The 26,022-nt window shown below is 36.7% G+C and overlaps 1 protein-coding gene across 4 annotated transcripts in view; it reads left to right on the top strand.

Annotated features, from left to right (window-relative positions):
* LOC106054466 (putative molluscan insulin-related peptide(s) receptor) overlaps positions 1–26,022 on the top strand; it is a 110,806-nt gene that overhangs the window by 71,673 nt on the left and 13,111 nt on the right. For all 4 annotated transcript variants that reach the window (XM_056043082.1, XM_056043083.1, XM_056043084.1 and 1 more), the window contains 10 exons: positions 3,185–3,477; positions 4,232–4,396; positions 11,626–11,821; positions 12,982–13,300; positions 14,531–14,621; positions 16,345–16,496; positions 16,979–17,132; positions 17,580–17,673; positions 18,412–18,473; positions 22,343–22,482. In XM_056043082.1, the coding sequence (XP_055899057.1) occupies positions 3,185–3,477; positions 4,232–4,396; positions 11,626–11,821; positions 12,982–13,300; positions 14,531–14,621; positions 16,345–16,496; positions 16,979–17,132; positions 17,580–17,673; positions 18,412–18,473; positions 22,343–22,482 (1,666 nt within the window). The remainder of the gene's footprint in view (positions 1–3,184; positions 3,478–4,231; positions 4,397–11,625; positions 11,822–12,981; positions 13,301–14,530; positions 14,622–16,344; positions 16,497–16,978; positions 17,133–17,579; positions 17,674–18,411; positions 18,474–22,342; positions 22,483–26,022) is intronic.

The raw sequence follows: 26,022 nt of genomic DNA, 5'->3' as shown, positions 1-26,022 counted from the left end.
TTAGTTCAAAATGAAAGCCAAGTATTTAGATGCTCATCCAGTTTATATGAAAACATGGTAGAAAAATTGCCTTAAGCAGTGATCCCTGTTCCTTAATCATGCAAAGCTTCAAAAAATAATGTACTTTTTAACTTTGGCATGAAAAAAACCCATTTTTTCCACGTCCCCGTGGCGAGCCCAGATAATTGTAACAACGAATGAAAGGCACAAAAAGAGAATGGTTATCGACTATAGCCAAACCATCAATCGATTCACTTACCTCGACGCGTATCCCGTGCCAAAAGTGGATGAACTGGTGCAGGAAATATCTAAATACTCAATGTACAGTACATTTGACCTCAAAAGCGCTTACCACCAGATACCTATCAGGGATGATGAAAAGCAGTACACGGCGTTCGAGGCTGGCGGAAAGCTTTATCAGTTTTGCCGCATTCCTTTTGGAGTGACAAACGGAGTCGCCGCATTTCAAAGGACGATCAACACAATAATTGAGGAGGCAGGGCTACAGGACACGTTCGCTTACGTGGATAACGTTACCATCTGCGGACTTGACTCCATTAGCCACGACGAGAATCTACAGAGATTTCTCAATGCCGCTAAAAAGTACGGTATCACCTTCAACAATGATAAAAGTGCTATTGCGACTAATAAAGTATGCCTCCTAGGCTTCGAAATCTCACAAGGGCAATTAAGACCAGACCCCGAAAGATTTCAAGCATTGAGAAACCTACCTCCACCACAAGACATGAAATCACAAAAGCGGGTGATTGGACTACTGTCCTATTATTCTCAATGGATCCCAAATTTCTCCAACAAGATCCATTTATTGGTGAACAACAAAGCCTTTCCTCCCCCTGAACAAGTACAACAAGCTTTTAAACAGCTTAAACACGAACTTGAAAACGCTGCTGTGTCGACGATAGACTACAATCGACCACTAACAGTCGAAACAGATGCCTCTGACATTGCGATTGCCGCCACTCTTAATCAAGACGGCCGTCCTGTCGCCTTCTTTTCAAGAACACTCACTAATAGTGAACGCAGACACTCAGCAGTGGAAAAGGAAGCATACGCTATCGTAGAAGCTCTGAGAAAATGGCAACATTACCTTATCAGTAGACCCTTCACATTGGTTACAGATCAACGCTCAGTGTCTTTTATGTTTGACCAGCAGAACAAGGGCAAGATCAAAAACGAAAAGATTCAAAGATGGCGACTGGAGCTTAGTTGTTTCCAATATGACGTCGTATATCGACCCGGGAAACAAAACGCTGCGGCGGATACCTTTTCAAGGAACCACTTTGCGTCAGCAATGACTGGAGAAGACCTCAAACTGTTACACAACAACCTCTGTCACCCAGGGGTCACGAGACTCCTCCATTTCGTTCGGACCAAGAACTTACCTTTTTCCTGCGAGGACGTCCGCAAAGTGGTAAACCAATGTAAAACTTGCGCTGAACTGAAGCCTAGATTCTTCAAACAGTTTTCAGGCACCCTCATCAAAGCTACCCAACCATTTCAGAGAGTAAGCATTGATTTTAAGGGGCCACTCCCATCTGCTACTCACAATAAATACTTATTAACAATGGTGGATGAGTACTCACGCTTCCCATTTGCCTACCCATGTCCCGATATGTCCTCATCCACTGTCATAAAGTGTTTAAATCAGCTGTTTTCCTTTGTTGGGATGCCAGAGTACGTCCATTCTGACAGAGGTACGTCCTTTATGTCGAGGGAGGTGCAATCCTTTCTGCACGAGAGGGGAATAGCTACAAGTAGAACAACCGCCTTTAATCCCTCAGGCAACGGACAAATTGAACGACTAAACAAAACTCTATGGAACGCTGTTACTTTAGCACTGAAAGACCTCGATCTCCCGATCTCGAGATGGGAGCTTGTCTTGAACCAGGCCCTATACTCGATTAGATCATTACTATCTACGGCAACAAACGAAACTCCACATGAGAGAGTTTTCCGGTTCAACCGAAAATCCTCCTTCGGGATATCTATCCCCACTTGGCTATCTAGCCCAGGTAGAGTGTTGCTGAGAAGAGAGAACCGATCTTCAAAGTATGATCCTCTCACGGAGGAAGTCGAATTGCTGATGTGCAACCCCCAATATGCTGTCGTACGGTTGCCCAGCGGTAAAGAGGAGACGGTCTCTCTAAGACGCTTGGCTCCCACCCCCTCCCCATCCACAACAACAAGTGAACCTTCGTTCTTCCCTCAGGGTGAGGATAATGAATATCCTCCAGAAACTCAAAACACGGAAGTACCAGTCAACACCCCTACGGTGATACAAGAAAGGAAAGAACCCCTGGTAGGCTCTGAGGACCTCCGAGCGCTTCCTCTTGAAAATACCCCACTTGACGCTCAGGAACTCACTAGTGACTCCCAAACTGTAGAACAGGATAGTCAACCCCGTTACAACTTGAGAGAGAGAAGAACCAGACCGAACTATAGAGTCTAGAGTTGTTCCTTTATTGCACTACATATGTTCTACATAAACTGGCATTGTTTATCTCTTGCTACTGATATTAGAGTTTACTTTTCACTTACTTACGTACATGTCTACTTACTTCACTATTTGTTAATATTTAAAACAGAAACTAGTAATTGTTTATAAGTCATACAACAGATACTGGTTTTTAGGTTTCTTTGCATCACCATTCACTATTGTTTACAAGAGAAATTAATATTTCGACACTATTTATTGATCTATTGTATTACAGGCACTGGCATTCTCTTTTATTTATGCTATTGGCCTACTATATTACTATACTTGCTATTTTAATTCTAGGCGGGGTGAATGTGGTGAAATAGTTGCTATTTGTTTATGTTTGTGTAACGTCGTGAGAATGTGTTCACAACTTGATTTAGTGTGCTACAGTCCAAGTCTCTTTCGTCAGTTCATGTGTCGTTCTAGTTTAATAAAGCCTTGTTTTAGGTTACTCTTCAGTGTTCCTTTATTTCTTATTACACATTGTAATTCAAAATTGAAGCTATGTGGTACAAAACGTAAAGACAATGGACATGCGTAGTGCAGATATCAGAGTAGCACAGAGAACATCCAAATGAAGATTTGAAAGGAAAAAATCTAAATGTCCCCAAACAATAATACAAAAAAAATCAGGGAGTTTTGTAAGTGGAATTTTACTTTAGTAGCTAATGTATTTCATCTTAGGTCTGCACCATTGATAGACAAGAATGAAGGTAGAGACAGGTGCTCATTGAATGACTGGATGTCTGTAGAAGTACAAATTGAATCAGTTATAAAACCAAACTTCTCATTATTAGCTGCTAAGAATGTTACGATAGAAAATCTAGACTTCAGCTCGAAGGGTCAAGAAATAACTATTGGGCTGGAGAAACTAGAGCCTTTCACAACCTACGCAGTACTGATTAGTGCCAGGACACTGACTTCTACTGGCTACACAGCTGACTCTGATATCAAGTACATGAAGACCTCTCCAAGAAGTAAGTGAGGTTAAAGTGAAGGTTAAATGCAGTTAACCCTTAGGTAAAACAGTTTAATGTTTGCTTTGTCTGTTTGATACAACCCTTGACTTCAACCAAATAATCTAGTCCACCCACTCGAGAACAATCGTTATAGAATGGCCTGAACACTGACCTGCAAGGTGGACTGTGTAGACCTGTGACGTGGCAACAAGCTATTGGTCTAAACTGCCCACAGGTTGTGATGTTGCAGGTCAATGTTCAGGCCATTCTATAACGAATGGTCTCAACCCACTAGTTTTTGTTTAGTCATGTAAAATTATTGTCATGAAAATAGATCTAGAACATCTTTATTTCAATAATAAAAAAAAAATTTTTTTGCTGTATTTTTATGTTAACATTTTTTTTGTATACCACTGGAAGAATGCAATTCCTCAGCTTCGAATAGATTAACTTTTTTTTGTGATTTCTTATTCTTTTTAGCATATCTCCTAAACTAGAATAATTTTCTTATTTTTTCGACCAACCTAAATTAACATAAATAAGTAATCCATTTTCTCATCCAATTATATGGTTAATACACTAAATATACTGTTTGTTTATATTATTTTTTTTTTACCAATTAATGCACTATCACTATTTCTAGAGGCTGAGGCTTTCAAGAGGCTAAAAAACATTCAAATTTAGGTTAACAAACATTGAAAAGTCAGGCAAAAAATTCAACTTCATTTTTTGTGTGAAATAAAAGTTTTGTGTTCTTTTCTTTTGTTGTTAGACCCAGGAAAAGTGCAAGAACTTAGAGTAGAATCAGGGAATGAAGAACTGCATGTAAGCTGGAAACCTCCTCTCCAGTCGAATGGAATCATTGGATTCTACAAAGTATTGTACTATCCAATCAAAAATGATTTCCGTGTTGTAAATCAGGATTACTGTTTAAACCGTAAGTATTGATACAAAGACACTTATAACAGAAATACCAATCTGATATTTGTCTGTTTTTTTATATAATATATGTATATTTTCTTAAAGTTTTCAATCTTATAAATAAAGTAGAAAGTAAGGCGTATGTATGTATGTATGTTACGAATAGAAATCAAAACCGTTTGACCAATCTTGATAAAACTTGGCAGAAATGTTCCTTGGGTACTAACTTAGACCGTAGTGTTGTATTGTAGCCCTAAAACAAACTTAAGACCCTAAAAAAAAAGTTTTCCAACTCTATAAAAGTATAGTATCTTATAAATCTAGGACATGTTTACATGATGTGTCTAAATGATGAGACAAGACGGAGAGGTCATGCATGCGCAGAGATGAAAATTTCTTTGATCTAAATTAGTCCAAATTCAAGAAAACATAATTTTTACTTTTACACATGAACATACAAATTAGTGTCTATTCATTTCATTATTTAATGAAAATTAACCTTCAAATTTGAGTTTACAAAACATTTTTTACATAAAACCGTTTGCTCTAAATGCGTGAATAGCTTTAGCCGCATTGACACACTTTTTCCAGAACTCACACACACCATTACTTGCGCTGTGTAGTGATACTAATGAAATTAACGTAAGAGGTCAAAATATTGCGCATTATAAAGGCATATTATTAAAATAATAAACTACTAACATAATACAATTTACTTTCCATTGTGTTTTTAAAGTGTTTTACCTTACAACTACCGATTAGGTTTAATTAACAACGAAGCTACACATAAACATTAGCCGTGTCATCAAAAATGTGATTAGTCATAGTGCGGTTTCTAGGTCAACACTATAACCTACTGTATCTAGGCTATTTTCTAGGGCAACACAAAGTGTGTAGTCTTTTACTATAAAAGGCTAAAGTTTCTATTTATAGACTAGACTACTTTGGCATTCAAATTGTTTACATTCTAGATCTAGATCTAAATAAAATTAAACTAACAATGTTATATCTATATTATAAAGTAGAAAGTATGTATGTATGTATGTGCCGAATAGAAATCAAAACCGTTTGACCAATCTTGCTACAACTTGGCAGAAATCTTCCTTGGGTACTAACTTAGACCGTAGTGTATGTATTGTAGCCCTAAAACAAACTTAAGACCCTAAAAAAAAAAGTTTTCCAACTCTATAAAAGTATAGTATCTTATAAATCTAGGACATGTTTACATGATGTGTCTAAATGATGAGACAAGACGGAGAGGTCATGCATGCGCAGAGATGAAAATTTCTTTGATCTAAATTAGTCCAAATTCAAGAAAACATAATTTTTACTTTTACACATGAACATACAAATTAGTGTCTATTCATTTCATTATTTAATGAAAATTAACCTTCAAATTTGAGTTTACAAAACATTTTTTACATAAAACCGTTTGCTCTAAATGCGTGAATAGCTTTAGCCGCATTGACACACTTTTTCCAGAACTCACACACACCATTACTTGCGCTGTGTAGTGATACTAATGAAATTAACGTAAGAGGTCAAAATATTGCGCATTATAAAGGCATATTATTAAAATAATAAACTACTAACATAATACAATTTACTTTCCATTGTGTTTTTAAAGTGTTTTACCTTACAACTACCGATTAGGTTTAATTAACAACGAAGCTACACATAAACATTAGCCGTGTCATCAAAAATGTGATTAGTCATAGTGCGGTTTCTAGGTCAACACTATAACCTACTGTATCTAGGCTATTTTCTAGGGCAACACAAAGTGTGTAGTCTTTTACTATAAAAGGCTAAAGTTTCTATTTATAGACTAGACTACTTTGGCATTCAAATTGTTTACATTCTAGATCTAGATCTAAATAAAATTAAACTAACAATGTTATATCTATATTATAAAGTAGAAAGTATGTATGTATGTATGTGCCGAATAGAAATCAAAACCGTTTGACCAATCTTGCTACAACTTGGCAGAAATCTTCCTTGGGTACTAACTTAGACCGTAGTGTATGTATTGTAGCCCTAAAACAAACTTAAGACCCTCAAAAAAAAAAAAAAAGTTGACCAACTCTATGAAAGCTATAGTATTTTATGGATATAGACTTTGTTTACAATTTTGACATGAGAAAAGATCGAATGATTTAGATCTAAATCTAATTTTAAGAACTACACTTTGCGCAGATAGTTTTTTACTTTGACACATGAAAATACAAAAGAAGGTCCATTGATCTCATTATTTAATAAAATTAACCTTCAAATTTGTGTTTCAAAAGCATTTTTTACATAAATGCGTTCCTTATATCTGCAAATTCAGATTTCCTGACGAACATCTTTCATTAGACAATACTGTAATGTTACTCTGTGGCATTTTACGTTTTCGAGAGACGATCTTTTCCCTTTGCAACTTCTTGTGTGACTAAAGAGGCCAATCTTTGATACACAGCTGCGATCGCAGGTTGGGCATATGTAATCACCAGGCGCCATTGCATTTTCACCTTTCTTTCTGCTTCTGTTGTGTGTGACATCTGCAATCCGTGACACTTCCTTTATGTTCTCTCTCCATGTGGATCTATCCAGTGCCACCTCTTCACAGCTGCTAGTGTCGATTTTGAAGAACTTCATGTCGCGTTTGCATACATCCGTTTTAACGTAAAAGTGGGCGACCAGCGGCTCTCCTGCCTTCTATTAGATCGCCATACAGAATGTCCTGTGGAAGTCGACCTACTGGCATTCTACGAACGTGGCCTAGCCAGCCAAGGCGTCTGCTGCTGATAACAAAGCGGATCTCCTGGCACCCTTCTCTTTGTAGCACTTCCTCATTGGTTATCTTATAATGTTACACATCTTTCCATTCCTAGTTCTAAAACTCTAATTCAACTCTAAGATGATATAACTTCTCTTGGCAAAGATAGTTTTATACTTTAACACATGTACATACTAATTATAGTCCATTCATTTCATATTTTGATGAAATTAACATTCAAATTTGTTTTTCTAAAGCATTTTTACATGAGTGCAACTCTATTCTTAATATTGCGTTAAATAAGATCAATTAGCTATTTTTAGCTCCATTCATAATGTTTTTTATTCATGAATTCATGCATTCACTTTACTTATAACATTATTATTTTCTTTAATTGTTTCTAATGCATTATATCAGTGACTACATCAGCAATTCACAAGTTAAGACCTGCGGGCAGCAGGTAATATCTGTCTAGTAAACAATTACATTTGCGCGTTCGATTTGATTATTAAATATATTTTTATTGCTTTTTGTCACCTACAGTTTACAGTATTCACCAAGGCAACGCGTATTGAGGTCATGAACTTTCGGCTCTAAATGAAATTAAAAACAGATGTTGGCTTCTGACTAATAAATTGAATAAACTCTATTTTGCGTTATTTTTAGATTTAAGTCATTGAGAGTTCAATATTTTACTCTCTTAAATATACGTTTGTCTATACTTTTAATGAAAAATACACATTTTAAAAATAAATCTAAAACCTACTTTCATTTATAAAACGTAAACAAGACAGCAAGATCTTTACTAGATCTAGACCCTATAAACATGCCCATTACGGCCCAGTATCAGTTTTAATTAGGGTTATCCCCCTTTGCCCTAATTGCAGCCCTAAATAGCCCAAATCGCGCCCTAATGGGCGCGCATACCGTTTGCACATTGGCGTCATTAGGTTCCCATAAGGGACCAATACGGGCAACCCTAATCGTGCCAATATCGGCCCAGAATGGGTAAACCCACTTCCGGATTCATTGGGGATTTCCAGAATCGCGCTCTAATCAAGCCCATACTAGCCCCAATGGTTTAGTAACTGAGATTTTCATTGGGGTTTAATTAGGGATAACCCTTATTGTGCCAATATCGGCCTGATGCTGGCCTGAATGGTTTAGTAACTGAAATATTTATTAGGGTTCAATTAGGGATAACCCTTATTGTGCCAATATCGGTCCGATGCTGGCCTGAATGGTTTAGTAACTGAAATATTTATTAGGGTTCAATTAGGGATAACCCTTATTGTGCCATTATCGGTCCAATGCTGGCCCTAATGGTTTAGTAATTGAAATATTAATTAGGGTTCAATTAGGGATAACCCTTATTGTGCCAATATCGGTCCGATGCTGGCCTGAATGGTTTAGTAATTGAAATATTAATTAGGGTTCAATTAGGGATAACCCTTATTGTTGATATTATTATTATTGATATATCTTTATTAATTATAGATATACACTATTATACAGAAAACATTTCAACTTCTATTTGTCTACATATACGGTAGCTTTCATAATTGAAACAAAAACAAACAAAAATTTATTTTATAAGTCAAGTAGATCTAGGTCTAGAATATAGTAGAATATAGATCTGTACACAATCATTCTCCGCCTTTAGATGATACTTATGCTAGAAATATCTAGATTCTATATCTAGAAAGTCTAGATCTACTTATTAACTTACACTTTATGCATAATAATTTTTTAAAAAATACATTCTTTAATAGCAGTCTACACCAAGACAAATGCCCTGACCCCACAGATAAACTGGTACAAAATAAAGTCTATTCATTTCATACTTTAATCAAATATATGTAGGCCTACAAGCAAATGTTTTTATTTCAAAAAATGGATTTAGGCAGATTAGCTAATTTGATAGCTCCATTCATACAATTTTTACATTCACGCATTCCGCATTCGCTTTACTTGGGTCGGGGGTAACATATGGCTAGTTACCTATAAAATTTAAGTCATTTGTTATATGAAGAGGCCCATGCTTCTCATTTCATATGTAGAGACCCATACTTCTCATTTCATATATAGAGACCCATACTTCTTATTTCATATATAGAGACCCATACTTCTTATTTCATATGTAGAGACCCATACTTCTTATTTCATATATAGAGACCCATGCTTTTCATTTCATATGTAGAGACCCATACTTCTCATTTCATATATAGAGACCCATACTTCTCATTTCATATGTAGAGACCCATACTTCTCATTTCATATGTAGAGACCCATACTTCTCATTTCATATATAGAGACCCATACTTCTCATTTCATATGTAGAGACCCATACTTCTCATTTCATATGTAGAGACCCATACTTCTCATTTCATATATAGAGACCCATACTTCTTATTTCATATGTAGAGACCCATACTTCTCATTTCATATATAGAGACCCATACTTCTCATTTCATATATAGAGACCCATACTTCTCATTTCATATGTAGAGACCCATACTTCTCATTTCATATATAGAGACCCATACTTCTCATTTCATATATAGAGACCCATACTTCTCATTTCATATATAGAGACCCATACTTCTCATTTCATATGTAGAGACCCATACTTCTCATTTCATATATAGAGACCCATACTTCTCATTTCATATATAGAGACCCATACTTCTCATTTCATATGTAGAGACCCATACTTCTCATTTCATATATAGAGACCCATACTTCTCATTTCATATATAGAGACCCATACTTCTCATTTCATATGTAGAGACCCATACTTCTCATTTCATATATAGAGACCCATACTTCTCATTTCATATATAGAGACCCATACTTCTCATTTCATATGTAGAGACCCATACTTCTCATTTCATATATAGAGACCCATACTTCTCATTTCATATATAGAGACCCATACTTCTCATTTCACATGTAGAGACCCATACTTCTCATTTCATATGTAGAGCCCCATACTTCTCATTTCATATGTAGAGACCCATACTTCTTATTTCATATATAGAGACCCATACTTCTCATTTCACATGTAGAGACCCATACTTCTCATTTCATATGTAGAGCCCCATACTTCTCATTTCATATGTAGAGACCCATACTTCTCATTTCACATGTAGAGACCCATACTTCTCATTTCATATGTAGAGACCCATACTTCTCATTTCATATGTAGAGACCCATACTTCTCATTTCATATATAGAGACCCATACTTCTCATTTCATATGTAGAGACCCATACTTCTCATTTCATATGTAGAGACCCATACTTCTCATTTCATATATAGAGCCCCATACTTCTCATTTCATATATAGAGACCCATACTTCTCATTTCATATGTAGAGACCCATACTTCTCATTTCATATATAGAGACCCATACTTCTCATTTCATATGTGGAGACCCATACTTCTCATTTCATATGTAGAGCCCCATACTTCTCATTTCATATATAGAGCCCCATACTTCTCATTTCATATATAGAGCCCCATACTTCTCATTTCATATATAGAGACCCATACTTCTCATTTCATATGTAGAGACCCATACTTCTTATATATAGAGACCCATACTTCACCCATGATGGACTTGAAAAATGGATTTGCCAAGGGACTGTGATATGAGGAGTAAACTCAAATATTGCCGAGGGCATTACTGTAGACAAGTCAAAATGTGTACCTCTCTTTTTCAACTTCCTGCTCAAAATTGACACACTATTTCTTCTATCCCATTTTTGAATCAATTATTCATTGTCGCTGACAGACATGATTCGTAACAAAATTAAACTACTTAGTTCATCTATTAGTCATCAATAATTTTTGTACATATGGAAAATGCATTAAGGGGACATAAGCCTTGCAATAATGAGAAAGCTATGGCAGTGATAAAATGGTGCTCTCTTCCCAAAACGCAATATGCAAAAGAGCACATGGGTAAAAGTTGCAAGACTAGAAGACTAACTTGTGAATTAGTGTACAGTTATGATCAGTTTAAAATAATTGATGTAATTTCAATCAACGTAAGAGATGTTTTTAAAAAGTAATTAAACTTGTTCTTAATAAATCCATTTCCTTATTACACTCAAGGACAAAAAATGCTATCTAGGTCATCTCTTTCTATGGCCAAGGGTTAATGAGGATGTCATATGGCTAGCACAACGACTAAGCACTATTACTTTCCCCAATTAATGTCGGGTACCCGTTGGAGTTGGGTGGACTCAGGGACATCCTAAAATCCCTAAGTTCTAAATCACAGTTTTTACTACTATTCCAACCTGAGACCACTTTGTTTGAAAGCCCAGCACATAGCCACTTTGCAACGACACCTCATACCTTGACCCAGACTTGGGTGTAAATGTCTCCAGCTTGAGACTTGTAGCTGCGCAGTGAACCAAAACCACTGGGTAAGCTTAGATGCATAGCTTATAAAGCACTCTTTATTATTTTTTTTTTCAACAGCCATGGATGAGATGACTGCTGTGGAAAAGAGGAAACAAAGTATTGCCCAAGGAAAAGCACTGCTTGAGAAATCCCGTCCTGAGAATAGCAGCTGCTGTCCATGTTTACCCAATTTAAGTGATGATAGGGAAGAAGATAAGATATCAAATATTATGTTTGAGGATAAATTAATCAGCTTGGCCTTTACAGCAACATGGTAAATTCTTTCTCTACAGTAATGACCATTGAATGGCTTCGCTCTCTCATGAATAGTGCATAAATCATTTAGGTACAGAATCTGAAGCAAACGGTTTTAAAAGGAAGAGCAATACAATAGAAATATAATAATTTAAATTTATTTAGGACAGTGCACAAAATCTGCTTACGCTGTTCATTTCTAACAATAATTCAAGTGTACACTAAGTATTTAATGGATACTGCTTTGTAGATGCCTTACTTGATTCAAGTGTACACTAAGTATTTAATGGATACTGCTTTGTAGATGCCTTACTTGATTCAAGTGTACACTAAGTATTTAATGGATATTGCTTTGTAGGTGCCTTATTTGATTCAAGTGTACACTAAGTATTTAATGGATACAGCTTTCTAGATGCCTTATTTGATTCAAGTGTACACTAAGTATTTAATGGATACTTCTTTGTAGGTGCCTTATTTGATTGAAGTGTACACTAAGTATTTAATGGATACTGCTTTCTAGATGCCTTACTTGATTCAAGTGTACACTAAGTATTTAATGGATACTGCTTTCTAGATGCCTTATTTGATTCAAGTGTACACTAAGTATTTAATGGATACTTCTTTGTAGGTGCCTTATTTGATTCAAGTGTACAATAAGTATTTAATGGATACTGCTTTCTAGATGCCTTATTTGATTCAAGTGTACAATAAGTATTTAATGGATACTGCTTTCTAGATGCCTTATTTGATTCAAGTGTACACTAAGTATTTAATGGATACTGCTTTGTAGGTGCCTTACTTGATTGAAGTGTGCACTAAGTATTTAATGGATACTGCTTTGTAGATGCCTTACTTGATTCAAGTGTACACTAAGTATTTAATGGATACTGCTTTGTAGATGCCTTATTTGATTCAAGTGTACACTAAGTATTTAATGGATATTGCTTTGTAGGTGCCTTACTTGATTCAAGTGTACACTAAGTATTTAATGGATACTGCTTTGTAGATGCCTTACTTGATTCAAGTGTACACTAAGTATTTAATGGATATTGCTTTGTAGGTGCCTTACTTGATTCAAGTGTACACTAAGTATTTAATGGATACTGCTTTGTAGGTGCCTTACTTGATTTAAGTGTATTCATCTCTACAATGTATTTCATTTTGTTTTAACTTCTTCAGTCACAACAAAACATCCAATGAGTCTGTGAACTTGGAGCCTACACATAAGTTACCACCTGTAGCCCCAGCTCCTAAGCCAGCTAGATTGAATCAGAGAAGAAAACGAAGCATCACAAATTCAACTGTGGGTTTGCTCTTCAGCAATCCCATTACTGCCAAGCATTTAGCTGACAATCTGAGCAGCACTGAGAGCACCCAGATAAACAGGACACTTCCCTTGCCAAACAATGGGAGTGGAACTGTTGCTATGGAAGTAGAGGTGAAGGACACAAAGATCACATTACCCAATTTGAAGCACTATCAGGAGTACCAGATAAGTGTAAGTTATCCTTATTATATTTGTAAAATTCAACTGACTGACTGACTGACTGATGTATGTACAACAGATCTCATCAACTGTCCTATGGATTCACATACAATTTCTTACACACGTTCCTTTTACCTCTTTAGGTGCTTGCTAAGAAAATGTTTTGACAGATTTGTAACCTGACGACTGCTATTTGAGAAAAAAAAATGCAAGCTTTCTATCAAACCTTTGTATTTTATTTTTGGTTACTCCCCAAAAGGCTGTAGCCTATATATAAAGCATAAAAATTCCACACAAATTCCACATTTTTAAATCAAAGTCTTTCTTTTTCCTTAAGTCAACTTATTTTTAATAGGTCTTACATCATTTCTGCTTCCTTTTAGACAGCCTAAGTAAAAAAAAAAGTTCCTGATAGCATAAAAAAAGATTGAACTAGTGGTTGTTGTTTTTTTTTTTTTTTCAAGAGAGAGAGAGAGCAAGATACTTTATAGTGCTGTAGTTTCTCTAGTTTGAAATGGTGTCAAATAAATAATGACAATGAATAAAAACCAAATGTCCTTTTATTTAGAGAACACTGGGCCAAAATAAATGTAGTGTGTGGAACAGAAATGAGGCATTAAAAATTGAAAAATGTGTAAAGAAGGGTCTGTCCATCGGAGGGGTTGCCAGTGTAATAAAAAGGGCCAAAAGTGTGAAAGCGGATTTGTGTGTGTGTGTTAGGGAGTGGATAAGATGTGTGTCGTGGAGGAGGGTTATGAACAGGGTCGTTCCAAATCAAGTCATCCATCTAAGTCATAAGAACATTATGATGCACAGGGAGAGAGTTCCCAGAGAGACATTTTCATTTTGGTTGGATTGTTCCTAATTTAAATATTATATCAAGAAGAACAATTGCCTTTGGAGATATAGTGATAAATGCAGCAGATAATGTCAAGGTTACCAATGATTGTGACCAACTGTTTAGTAATGTTTAATATTGAATTTGCAAAATTATGATTGTCTTTATTTTTTAAAAGGTTATGTACCAGTAGAATTTAGTGGACTTAACCTTTTACCACTTGGTACTACTACTTTTTTTGGGTAAGATTTCCAATGTATAAAATCAGCAGCAGCAACTCAAAATGCTTTGACTTCATCTCAATATCATTGTTACTATATGCCGTATTAATCTGTTTGGACTTGTTTATTTTTTTTTAAAAGTCACATAAAAATATATTAATTTGTTTCTATCATGTACTACAGGTCAAAGCTTGTCATGATTCTGATCCATTTTATGGCTTGTTATGCACAGAAGATGAAACCGAAATAGCTTTTGGTCAAACTCAGCCCAAATGTAAGTCCTCTTGAATTTAGATGCTAGAAGCTAGACATTCTTTCCTTGTAGTGATGATATGTTCCAGTGGCATGATATAGTAATGTGGCTGAAAAACTACACAATTATTCTGGTCATTTCTGGAAATGAAATGTTTGCTAAAAAGAGAACTTCAGTTCTTTCCATGTAGAAAATTTGATTACATTGAATCAATGTATTCAGAGAAACAACTGTTACTAAGTTGAAACTAATTCAATTTCAAGTTAAATTGCCTGAGTAACAGTATCTTTTTTAAAAAATCTGATTTGCATTTATGTGAGAAACATACAAATCCCACATTGTGATGGTGAATGTTGCTAAACCCACCTCCATTACATCTCAACATAAAAGTCCCACATTGTGACGGTGAATGTTGCAAAACCCACCTCCATGACATCTCTACATAAGAGTAAAATAAACAAGGTTAAAAAAGACAGTTTGTATGGAAACACAAACTCAAAATCGGCCCCCGAATTAAAATGTTTTGCATAATTCGGATAATCCTTCAGAGTTGAAGATAGTTTATTTCCTAGTCCAAACCTCCCGCAGAACGATGGGGGATGGGAGCAGGCAGGGTTTGAACCTTCGACCGTCGATAAATCCGAACGACAGTCCAGCGCGCAAACTGCACGACCAGTGGTCCACCCAGGTAGGCTTCAATATTTTCAGAAAGAAATAAAACATCCGAATGAAATTATATCAAAGACAAATGAGAGATAAGAATGGAGAAAGAAGGTTAACAGATCTTGAGTAGTGCCCCAATGGTCCCGCAGATCAAAGGATAGGTGAAAGTGAATGTAAAGTTAGATGTGAACCTGGCCTAACTAGTTTTCCTTTCAGACCTTGTGGTCTATAGGGCAGATGATGTAAAGTTCATCTGTTTTTGTGGCCTACGGTTAACGAGGGTTTCATGTAGCCAGCACAACGACCAACCGCCTTTACTTTTCCCCAACTAATGTCAGGTACCCATTAGAGCTGGGTAGACTCAGAAGTTGAAAATCCCAGTCTTCACCAGGATTCGAACCCAGGACCCTTGGTTCGGAATAAATAATGTAATTGTTTTGAAAAGACTCAATCTCGTATATTCAAATCCTCAAAAAAAAAAAAATTAAAAAATTCCGCTATATAAAAAAAAATGTTCACGAAAATGAAGTTTACAAGATTACTATATGTTTTAAATTAGGTCTAATTTATAATGCATACTAATTAGCTTTTTCTCTTTGAAAAACTGCTTGCATAACTGATTTAAAAAATTAGAATTTTTGCTTTCAGGAAAAAAAAAAGTAGCCGTTGCATCAGAACTTTGAATAGTCTAAAATATTGTGAAGTCGGATTTTCAATATCTTTTCTAGACAGACGGACAGACATTTAACACAAAACTAATAGCGTCTTTTCCCCTTTCGGTGGCCCCTAAAAATTATTTAAAAAAATTGTAATTAAAGAAAAAAAGAAGAAAAAAATTATTTTTTTACTTCACGTTCTAGAGCAATCACATACAAAACTTTGTCCAAATGTCATTCCAACATTGAATCTAAGCTCACCAGGAAAATCAGTGAATTAGCAAAGTTCACATTTTCTTAACAACAAAAATGATGAGCTTCTTAAAACAAAATAAATAAAGAAATTGTTTTTGAAGGAATATCTATCAATTAGACAAAAGTCTGAATGGGATATTTCTCTGCATAAGTTTCCTTCTTTTCCCCAGTGTCAGCTGACAATCTAGATTCCTCTCAGATTTATGTAGGTTTCGTATCAAACAAGACTAACGAGGCTTTTGTCACCTGGGAGCCTCCTGTGGAACCCAATGGCCGAATTCTGAACTACTTTGTAAAACTGAGCAGAGAATCTACTAAAGAGGTATATAAACATTGTCTATTACAAGTATGTCTTTTTTTTCTGCTTCTTTATGTCTTGACAATAGTGTCTGTGTGTCTTTGATTTTTATTCTTCTTTTTCACATGTGTATCTATTTTTTTGTGTATTGTATATTTTAATAGTGAATCTCTTTGTCTATGTTCTTTTTGTAGGTTTAAACATGTTCTTTTTATGGATTTAAATATGTTCTTTTATTGTGACATTCTTTTTGCTTGCCTTGTGCTTTATCTTTTTTGTGCAGCTTTACTCCTGTGTATTGAAGTTATGTTTTTATTCACATCTTTTTTTTTTTTTTTCCTCCCTTTTACTCATGTGTCTTTGTTTCATGTGTCCATGACTCATCTGTCTTTTGCTCCTGATGTTTCGAGTGTCTTTACTTTTAGGTCCAAAATTTTGCCTTAGTTTCTGTCTAACATTGGCCACTGTGATATGTCTATTTAAATTAAAGTGTAATATCACCGCAGGACCAAACCTTCTGTGTCAACAACAACCACACTCGGGAATATCATTTCACTCAGCTGTTGCCTGGAAACTACTCCATACAAATCAAGGTAGTCACCAGAGCAGGCAAAGGAAACTTCTCAGAACCAAAGTTTATTTTCATTCCTGAAGTCAAAGGTAAATTTGATTGGATAATTTAGCTCTATTTGAGTCGTTTAACGAAAAAATATTCCTTTTGAGGTTTAGCAGTTGATGGCATTTAGGATGTAAAGTGTTTTTTTGTGAGTAGAACACCTTGAAAACAGAAATGTCTAAAAAAAAATCTTTAAAAAATCACTCTCTTTATCGGGCATTGAATCTATTAATTCTACAGGCAAGTGCTTATCAGCTGGCCACTATGCCAAATATGGGACAGAAGTTTTTGGGAGAGGTGTTAGAAATTATTTAAGAAAAACTGTTCATTACTTAAAGAGAAACTAAATTATTCAAAATCTCCCCCAATCCAGGCATGAAAATGTTTCCTGAACTATCTAGAAAACCAATGGATGAATTTCTTCTTTTATGTGTATGTCTTTTGCATTTCTATTTGTAATCATTTCTAAGAGACTGATTCTTTTGTTTCAGGTTCTGATATCACAGGTGTTATTGTGGGTGCTGTTATAAGTCCAATAGTAATTGTCATCATTCTAATTGGTGTTTTAGTCTATATTGCATACAAGTAAGTGATGCTTTTAATCATTATCAATGAAATAAGCTAAGAAGAAAATAGCTCTGCAGTAAATATGATGTATTCCAGTCATTAATATTCAAACAGTTTTGATCCACCCTGCACTTTACTGTTGATGGAAAATTCGATATTGAATTAACTAATTGACTAAGTAATTTTATTACTGAAAACAAATTTGATAATAAGCTATACTAAATCAGCTCTAGGAAGGAATTTATAAAAAAAAAAAAATATTGACCCAGTTTTATAGTTCCTAATTAACTATTTAAACACAAGAAATATTTTAAAGCTATTTGAAAATGAGCTAGATTCAGATACAATTATTCTATTACTAATGCATTTTTTAAGAAAATAAAAAACTATTTATTTTTTGCTGCTTTTAATTGGTAGAGATAGTTAAATGTTCATTTTTCCTTCAAAACTTAAGGTTATTAGTTTCTAGCCCAAACCTCCCACTGGGGATGGCGGTAGACTATTTTTAAGCCCAGGACCATCGAGATGACAGTCAAGATCACATACCACATGACCAGGCTGCCATCCATCAGGATTTGACAAATCTAAATTTTTCTAAAGTTTTTCAAAATGTTTAAGAGTGTACCAAAATTATAAAATTATTTGTAATTGTATTTAATGGATTAGTTGTGTCTTCTAAAGTGAAGGCTACACTTTTTTTTTTTAACATGTCAAAGGACTTCATAAAGCTAATTGAATTGTGTTTCTTTTTCTTAGATGGAAATCCAAATCAAATGTTCTTGTGTCCAATAATCCAAACTACATAAAGACAGAGGATTGTAAGTATCTCAAACAAAATTTCAGCCTATTATATATATATATTGTTATAACCCCGCCATGCGCACTGCCATTCAAGATAGTGCAGAAGGTGCACACTGCCAGAAACTAGACAGAAAGGATGTTGACATTAGACTCATTAAATTCGCTGATGATACTGCCATAGTCGGTCTTATTTCAGGAGACGAAACTCAGTATCGAAGCTCGATAGAAGAGTTTACAAACTGGTGCACCGACAACTTTCTAGAACTGAATGTAACAAAAACTAAAGAACTTATAATAGATTTTAGAAAGAAAAAACAAACTATACGTGAACTGCAAATAAACACTACATCTATAGAACAAGTAAAGGCATATAAATATCTAGGCATTATCATCAACAACAAGCTTTCATGGGAAGACCACCTTGGAACTCTGACAAAGAAAACAGCCCAGCGACTCTTTTTTCTATACAAACTCAACAGTTTTAAATTAAATAAGAAGATCCTTGAGACATTTTACGGCGCAACTGTACAAAATCTGCTAACATACGGAATAAGTTGTTGGCAAGGCAACGCCTCATCTAAACTGTTGCAACGTCTAGAAAACATCATTAAAAAAGCATCAAAAATTACACTCACAACATTACCACATTAAAAGGAACTTTTTGAACAAACGTGCCTAAGAAAAATCGAAAAAATCTTGGAAGACAACGGCCACCCGCTCCATCAGAACTACGCCAGGTCGTCGCGAAGTGGGCGACTGCTGTCAATCAAAACAAGAACGGAGCGGTACAAAAACTCGTTCGTACCTCACTCGGTCAGACTATATCACCGCCACTTATTGATCAGGGAACATGAAATGCACCAAGATACCTGTGTGTAGTCGCTGAATAAACTCTTTATGTTGTCTGTTGTATTTATGTGTATTTTTCTGTTGTGTTGTCTTTATATGAGAAACGAGTCCTTGTAAGCACAACAAATTTCCGTAAGGATCAATAAAGCAGTCTTAGTCTTAGAAGAGAATGCTTTCCGCCCAAGTAGAGAGCCAATATGAAGAGACTGTGCTGAAGAAGATGTTGTTTTGTGTACCTGTGATGTCCTGTAAATAAACATCCTTGCCTCGTTGAGTTGCCTCACTTAAGTTATTACATTGGTGCTGAAGTGGGATCATAAGCGACTCAACAAGAGGAGGTAGTATTCGATCTCAATGGCATCTTTGAATGTATTGCATCAACTCTTAGCTAAGACAAGAGCTTCGGTACCGAGGTTAGCAGGGAAACGCTCACGGCTCATCTCCGGCAAGCCTTGATCGATGAAAAAGAAAATACGGAGACTTACCAATTTGAAATTGAACCTGGGATTGTTGAGGTCATTGGCAAGATTCAGGTCTGTAGGGATGCATTTAATGAACAAATGAACATGATGGGGAACATGAGTAGGAACATAATGGGGAACAAGGTAGATGAAAGTGTATTGCGAGTAGAAGGCCAAATAGACGAAGGTGATAGAATTGTGTTGCAAGCGAATGGAGGAATAAAATCGTTAGTGAAGGAGCAGTTACCTGGTCAGGACTGTGGCTGCAGAAACAGTGGTGATGGAGGCGCTGGGGATTGGAGCACTGTATGTGACTGTTTTGTAGGCAAGTCTTGTGGGTGTGAATTTCAAGGCGAGAAACGTGACAACGATAGCTGCGACGATCTCAACAAAATTTACCAAATCGAAATGAAAGAGACAAATGAAGGAACTGAAGTCTGTTATGTGCCTGAAGCGTTTGTTCCTGATATACCTGCAACGAGCACCTCAATGAGCCGGGCAAACCAAGACAACGTAAGTTCTGCGTCCAAGTCTCTTGCTATGGACCTTAAAGACCTCTGCCTATCTTCTGGTGCTCACAAGAGAAATTCGAAGCTTGACAACTGCATCCAGAAGTTTAGCATGAACTGTGCTCATGGCAATTCACACAGGGAATGTAGATGCCAAGAAAACCACCAACAGGGCATGTGTACTTCTCCCATCATCATCGACATTGGCAGAGACGAATGTCAATCATTCCAGGCAAAATCTGAGCTGACAAGAGGAAGACATCTGCAACTTGAACTTGAAAAGGCCTATCTCCTGGACGTGAGACTGTTAGCTGATAATGACTGTGGCGCATTAGACTTTTCTGCAACGTGGCTACATGTGAAACTGCAGCACCCTTGAGAGGTGTCTGTCGGGAAGGTCTCCTGAAACAGTGTGTCCGATCAATGGCTGTGTTGACGAAATCAGTGCTCGACACTATCTCTCTATGTGTCAAATGATCAAGTCATTGTCTCAAGAATAGACTGGCCAACTGGAAGAAGAGAAAGTGACGGCTGCAGAAAACAATGCAGATGACTTTGTGGAGAACACGCTCCCTGACGCCTGTGGCTCCCACCGATCAACCTCCACCTGAACTTTCGAACCTCCACGGCACTGTTTCTTTTCAGGACGAAAAGCGCTAAGAAGGGGGGAAGTGTTATAACCCCGCCATGCGCACAGCCATTCAAGATAGTGCAGAAGGTGTGCACTGCCAGAAACTAGATAGAAAGGATGTTGACATTAGAAGAGAATGCTTTCTGCCCGAGTCGAGAACCGAAATGAAGATGCTATGTTCAAGGCAGCTGTCCAATTTGTTTGTCATGTCTCCGTGTAAATAAACATTTATATCTCATTGAGTTGCCTCCCTTAAGTTATTACAATATTATGTTGTTCTGACTCTTTCAAGCTACTTGAGCCTATTTATAACTTTCAGGCACTGTGAACTGCTCTGGCCTGTCTCTGTTACATTCATTTATCCTAAGATTATGTCTACAATAAAGTGCAGCAACATAATAGCTATACAAAATAATTATGTGCAGACATAAACTGCACATCTCTTGTTGAAGTGATCATTGCATATACAATTAATTGAAACAAGTCATCATCATTAGTGTCCATTAAAAGTCAAGCTTGCTCCCTTTTATGGCCATTGACCTTAGGGGGATTTTGTTCAGAGGCCAGGAATGATGTATTGGCTCTTCACTGACCCTTCAACTACATAATCATTTAATCATATCAGTCTATTGTGTGACATTGCTCTATTGAGCCCTACCTAGATTTCTCCATTGTATTTTTTAATAAGAGATCAATCTCTATTTAAAAGTGACCCTGTTTAGTCCACCACTTTCTTTCTCCCTTGTACTGTACATTAACAAGGCCTAAATCATTAGTCTACCATGAAGACTAGATTAACAAAAGTTGTTAAATCATTAGTTGAATCTACCATGAAGACTAGATAAACAAAACTTGTTAAATCATTTGTCTAATCTACCATGAAGACTAGATTAACAAAAGTTGTTAAATCATTAGTCTACCATGAAGACTAGATTAACAAAAGTTGTTAAATCATTAGTCTACCATGAAGACTAGATTAACAAAAGTTGTTAAATCATTAGTCTACCATGAAGACTAGATTAACAAAAGTTGTTAAATCATTAGTTGAATCTACCATAAAGACTAGATTAACAAAAGTTGTTAAATCATTAGTTGAATCTACCATAAAGACTAGATTAACAAAACTTGTTAAATCATTTGTCTAATCTACCATAAAGACTAGGTTAACAAAAGTTGCGATACCTTTTATAAAGGAGTATCAGTAAATGTTCAAGTTTTGTTCACGCTCTACACTGACTGAAAGCCTTTAACTTTGTTAACTCGTCTTTATGTCATGCATTTAGTATTCTATTAGTTCTGGTGCCATAATCTGTTTGTAAATCAACTGTTAGTCCTGGTGAAAATACTAAGAGTTGTTTGCTAGAACATCCACAAAACTGGGATTCAGCAACACATTTTAGAGTAACTTCATTTTTGTTTTTCTCAATAATCCACAGTGTATTGCCCTGACGAGTGGGAGATAGCACGTGAAACCTTGCGTCTATTGAAAGAGCTTGGTCAAGGGTCATTTGGCACTGTTTATGAAGGATTGTTGGAGGATCCTAAAACTAAGACCACCAAATCTGTAGCTATAAAGGTAACATTTAATGCACTGGAACCAGACAGACCACAAAAAAAAAAAAGATATATGTACCTAATTCTTTCATGGCCACTTTTAATAGCTTTTATTAACTACTATCTTGAATGTCAGTGTTGTTAACAGTTTTAACAAAATATAGGTTAGGGCGATTTGACAGTTTTTATTCAGGATAATAAAGCTTTTTAATGGCATTATTATTCCCTTTTTATTCTTATTGTATCTGTTTTTATAGGAAGTATAAAGTAACATTTAAAAAATCACAATTGACCTTAAAAGCTTATTTTAATACTGTGACTTTATACAGCATCTTAAAAAAAAAAAAAAAAATTTATGCTGTGGAAAAGTGGATTAGAATTTGGCCGTTTTGGGTGTCTAGGGGATTTTATGATGAGAACCCACACTCGCACATATAATCTACAGGCAGAGCGTTATGATGCAGACAACAAATACTAAGATGTAAAATTATGTACAGTTTATTATACAAAAGAAGATAATTAAAAGGGTGAAATTCTATACAGTTGCTAGGATGGGATCTAGCGTGTTTGCATGTCTATCATCATTAGATTTGAGAACCAAGTGGTCTGAGTGTCATTAGGCTGGTTGCTTAGCTTTATGTCCGGTGCTGCACTGATGAGATGGGTGTGGCTGGTACTGACTGTCTGCTTTAAGCTGGCGTGGTGGATCCAGGCTCCGGGTGCAGTCCAACGATGTATGGTTGCAGAGCTAAGCTGCGTCTACCATTCAGTCAAGCCAGTGACGAGTCTGTGGCTAGCGTTGTTGCTTGGACACTTATGAAGATAAGTAAGACTGATATCTGCAGATCTGGTGCCAACAAATCAGCTTTAGGTTGCTGAGACTTCAGGCGGATGTTGCCTATAAATAAAAGTACCAATCCAAAGTGAAATAAGGGAATGAAAATAGTCCAGAGCTCAAGCAAGAGATAGATATGCTCCCTGTCAGCTCTCCAGCAAGAATGAGATTGGACGATGGAATTTTGTCCATATACATGTGGAGAGGGGGGGGTGTGGCCACGAACGTGGCCAGACTATCTGGTGTCTTTTGACAAGGAGATTCCCGTTTGACCGTGACGGACGTTTCAGGAGATAGACGTTGCGCAAAGGCTCAAATTGAAAGATTAGGAAATCGGTTGGCTTGTGTCCTTTTGTCTTCTGCCCAGGTGGTCAGAGGACGAGAGAGGGGGAGATGAGTGGAGGAGGCCAGGGCAAGATAGATTACATCTTGATACTGGCTAGCGCTAGATGGACAGCGTTGCCCGAGGTGTTGAGTTAAATGGGCTCTTTGAAGTGACCAGCCGCTCCTGAAAGGGGGGGGGGGTCAACAGATGTTTGCCAAAATAGATAGGGGAGCGTACTCTTGTCAAGAGTCTAGTGGGGATAGTAAAATGTGACATCGATGCCTAAGGGGGTGGGGTTGGATTGGAGGGGTGGTGGCTATGTTTTTAGCGCTTGATTGGCTAAATTAGTAAAATTGATATTTACTGTGTTTAAATAAATTAATTAAATGCTTGGACCTGAGTGATACCTTGAGTGAGCTAAAACGGTTTGTTACATATGCTAAACCTTGAAATAGAATTTTAAGTAGTAATAGTGTGAATAGTATTTTTTTAAGCTGATCAGTCTTTGAAATTGATGTAGAGAATAATCAAAGTCTAATTACAGAATTGTTGTATATGCTTTTTAAAAAGTCAATATTTATTTATTGATTTTTTTTGTTTTAATTTTTTTTTTGAATATTTATTTTGATTTTTGGCAACTTACATGCTGAAAGCATGTCCAGATGGTCTTATCTCTTTTGTGGACCTGTTCTGGCAGGGCCGGTCTTAAGCCACCACAACATATGCGGCCGCAGTGGGCCCCGCACTTTCATAGGCCCCGCGCTAATTATATGTGTAATTGCATAATGATGCAAAATATATTGCTGTAACTCTGCCTACAGCGAGCCCAAAGAACCTCAACGAAAATGATAGGTAAAACAGCAATTTAATAATAGACTAATAGTCGGATAACAATTACACATTCGAATAATAACAACACTTGTTTACATCAGCCATCTTTTGACTCCCACACTTATTTCCTGTCTCTGTCCCGTGTCTCATGGTGCGCAGTCTCACACCTAATGACAACGTGCAATGTAGAGTCATAACACTGCCCCCTCCTTAGTTATGTTCGTCCCGAACATGACCAGATTTTCGACAGGGCAGTGGAATTGTCAGTGCAGATGAAGTTCTGGCAAGAAAGTTATAGTTCCACTGGAGGCCAGGCTATAAAACACACAGTCATTTCCCGCTATCTCCAGAAGGTAGGCCTTTCTACACATGTCCATTAACCACATTATCAGTGTCCAGTTTCCGCTGAAATTGATTCATCTTTTACTCTGCTTTGTGAAGGCAGACGTACACACGTTTGTCAAGTACAGACCTGTTGATGGTTTTTCTGGTATTTGTATTGTTCATTCGAGGTGCCGCCCGTACAGTTCTTATTATTTCTGTCTGCAGTTAGTACTGGTAGCCAAACAGGAGTATTGGACGCAGACCCAACGTTGTCTGATTTGGTCATGCCCATTGAAGCACTCATATCACGGACATCGAAAGCAATAGTTTCACTCTGCCTATAGGTCAATCCTCTAGTTTCTCCATCCAGCGTTTTCTTTTCGGGTCTGCGCTTATCGTTAAAAAGGTTGCCACTTTCTTTATCTTGAAAGCTAGACGCATCTGATTTGTCATTATGATCATCGACGGCGCTGCCACCACCAACACTTTCCTTGTAACTACCCGTATAGCCACAACAATGATTGGTTGATGTTGCAATCTCCGCTCTTCTAGTATGTAGCTGGCCTTCCAGTTTGTTCCACTTCAGTTTGTCCCTTTTATGATACCTGTTTACGGACAGATTAGACCATTTTGGTATGGTCGTATGTTCGATTCGTTTCACCTGAATGCCTTCCACACCATCATCAAGCAATGGGAACTCTATGTGTCCATATTGTACAGTCCCACTTCCAATGTTTAGAGATAAACCGAATTCCTGCATAAAATCCAGACCAAGGATGCAGTCGTCGACAACATTGGCGATCAGAAAATCATGACTAAATGGTTGACTTCCTATTTTAAAATTAAGCCGTACCTGTCCTAGTATAGGTAACAGTTCGCCACCTGCCGTTTTAAGAGTGTAGCCATTCACTCGTATTATTTCCTGATCTCCGATCAGACTGGGTCTAACTATCGACCGCGTAGCCCCTGTGTCCAAGAGGAACCTATAAGAACCAGTGCCAATCTTTCCCTGCACTCTCAAGGTTCCGCTTTGCTCTAACACTCTGAAAGGAGTCTTCATTCTCGGAGTTCCGATTTCCTGGGCTGCCCGTTCTTGCTCCCTAAACCCGCGGAATCGTAGCGTTTGACGTTCTGATGTACGGCCTTGGCCTTGGAACAACATGTTACAATCCCTCCGTGCATGACCTGGAGTGTTACAATTCCAACAACGAAAAGTCTTTCTACTACGCCTTGAGGTCTGATAATGT

Source organism: Biomphalaria glabrata, chromosome 10 (genome assembly GCF_947242115.1).
Source record: "Biomphalaria glabrata chromosome 10, xgBioGlab47.1, whole genome shotgun sequence".
NCBI classification, from domain to species: domain Eukaryota; kingdom Metazoa; phylum Mollusca; class Gastropoda; family Planorbidae; genus Biomphalaria; species Biomphalaria glabrata.
This window is presented reverse-complemented; position numbering and strand designations above follow the sequence as displayed.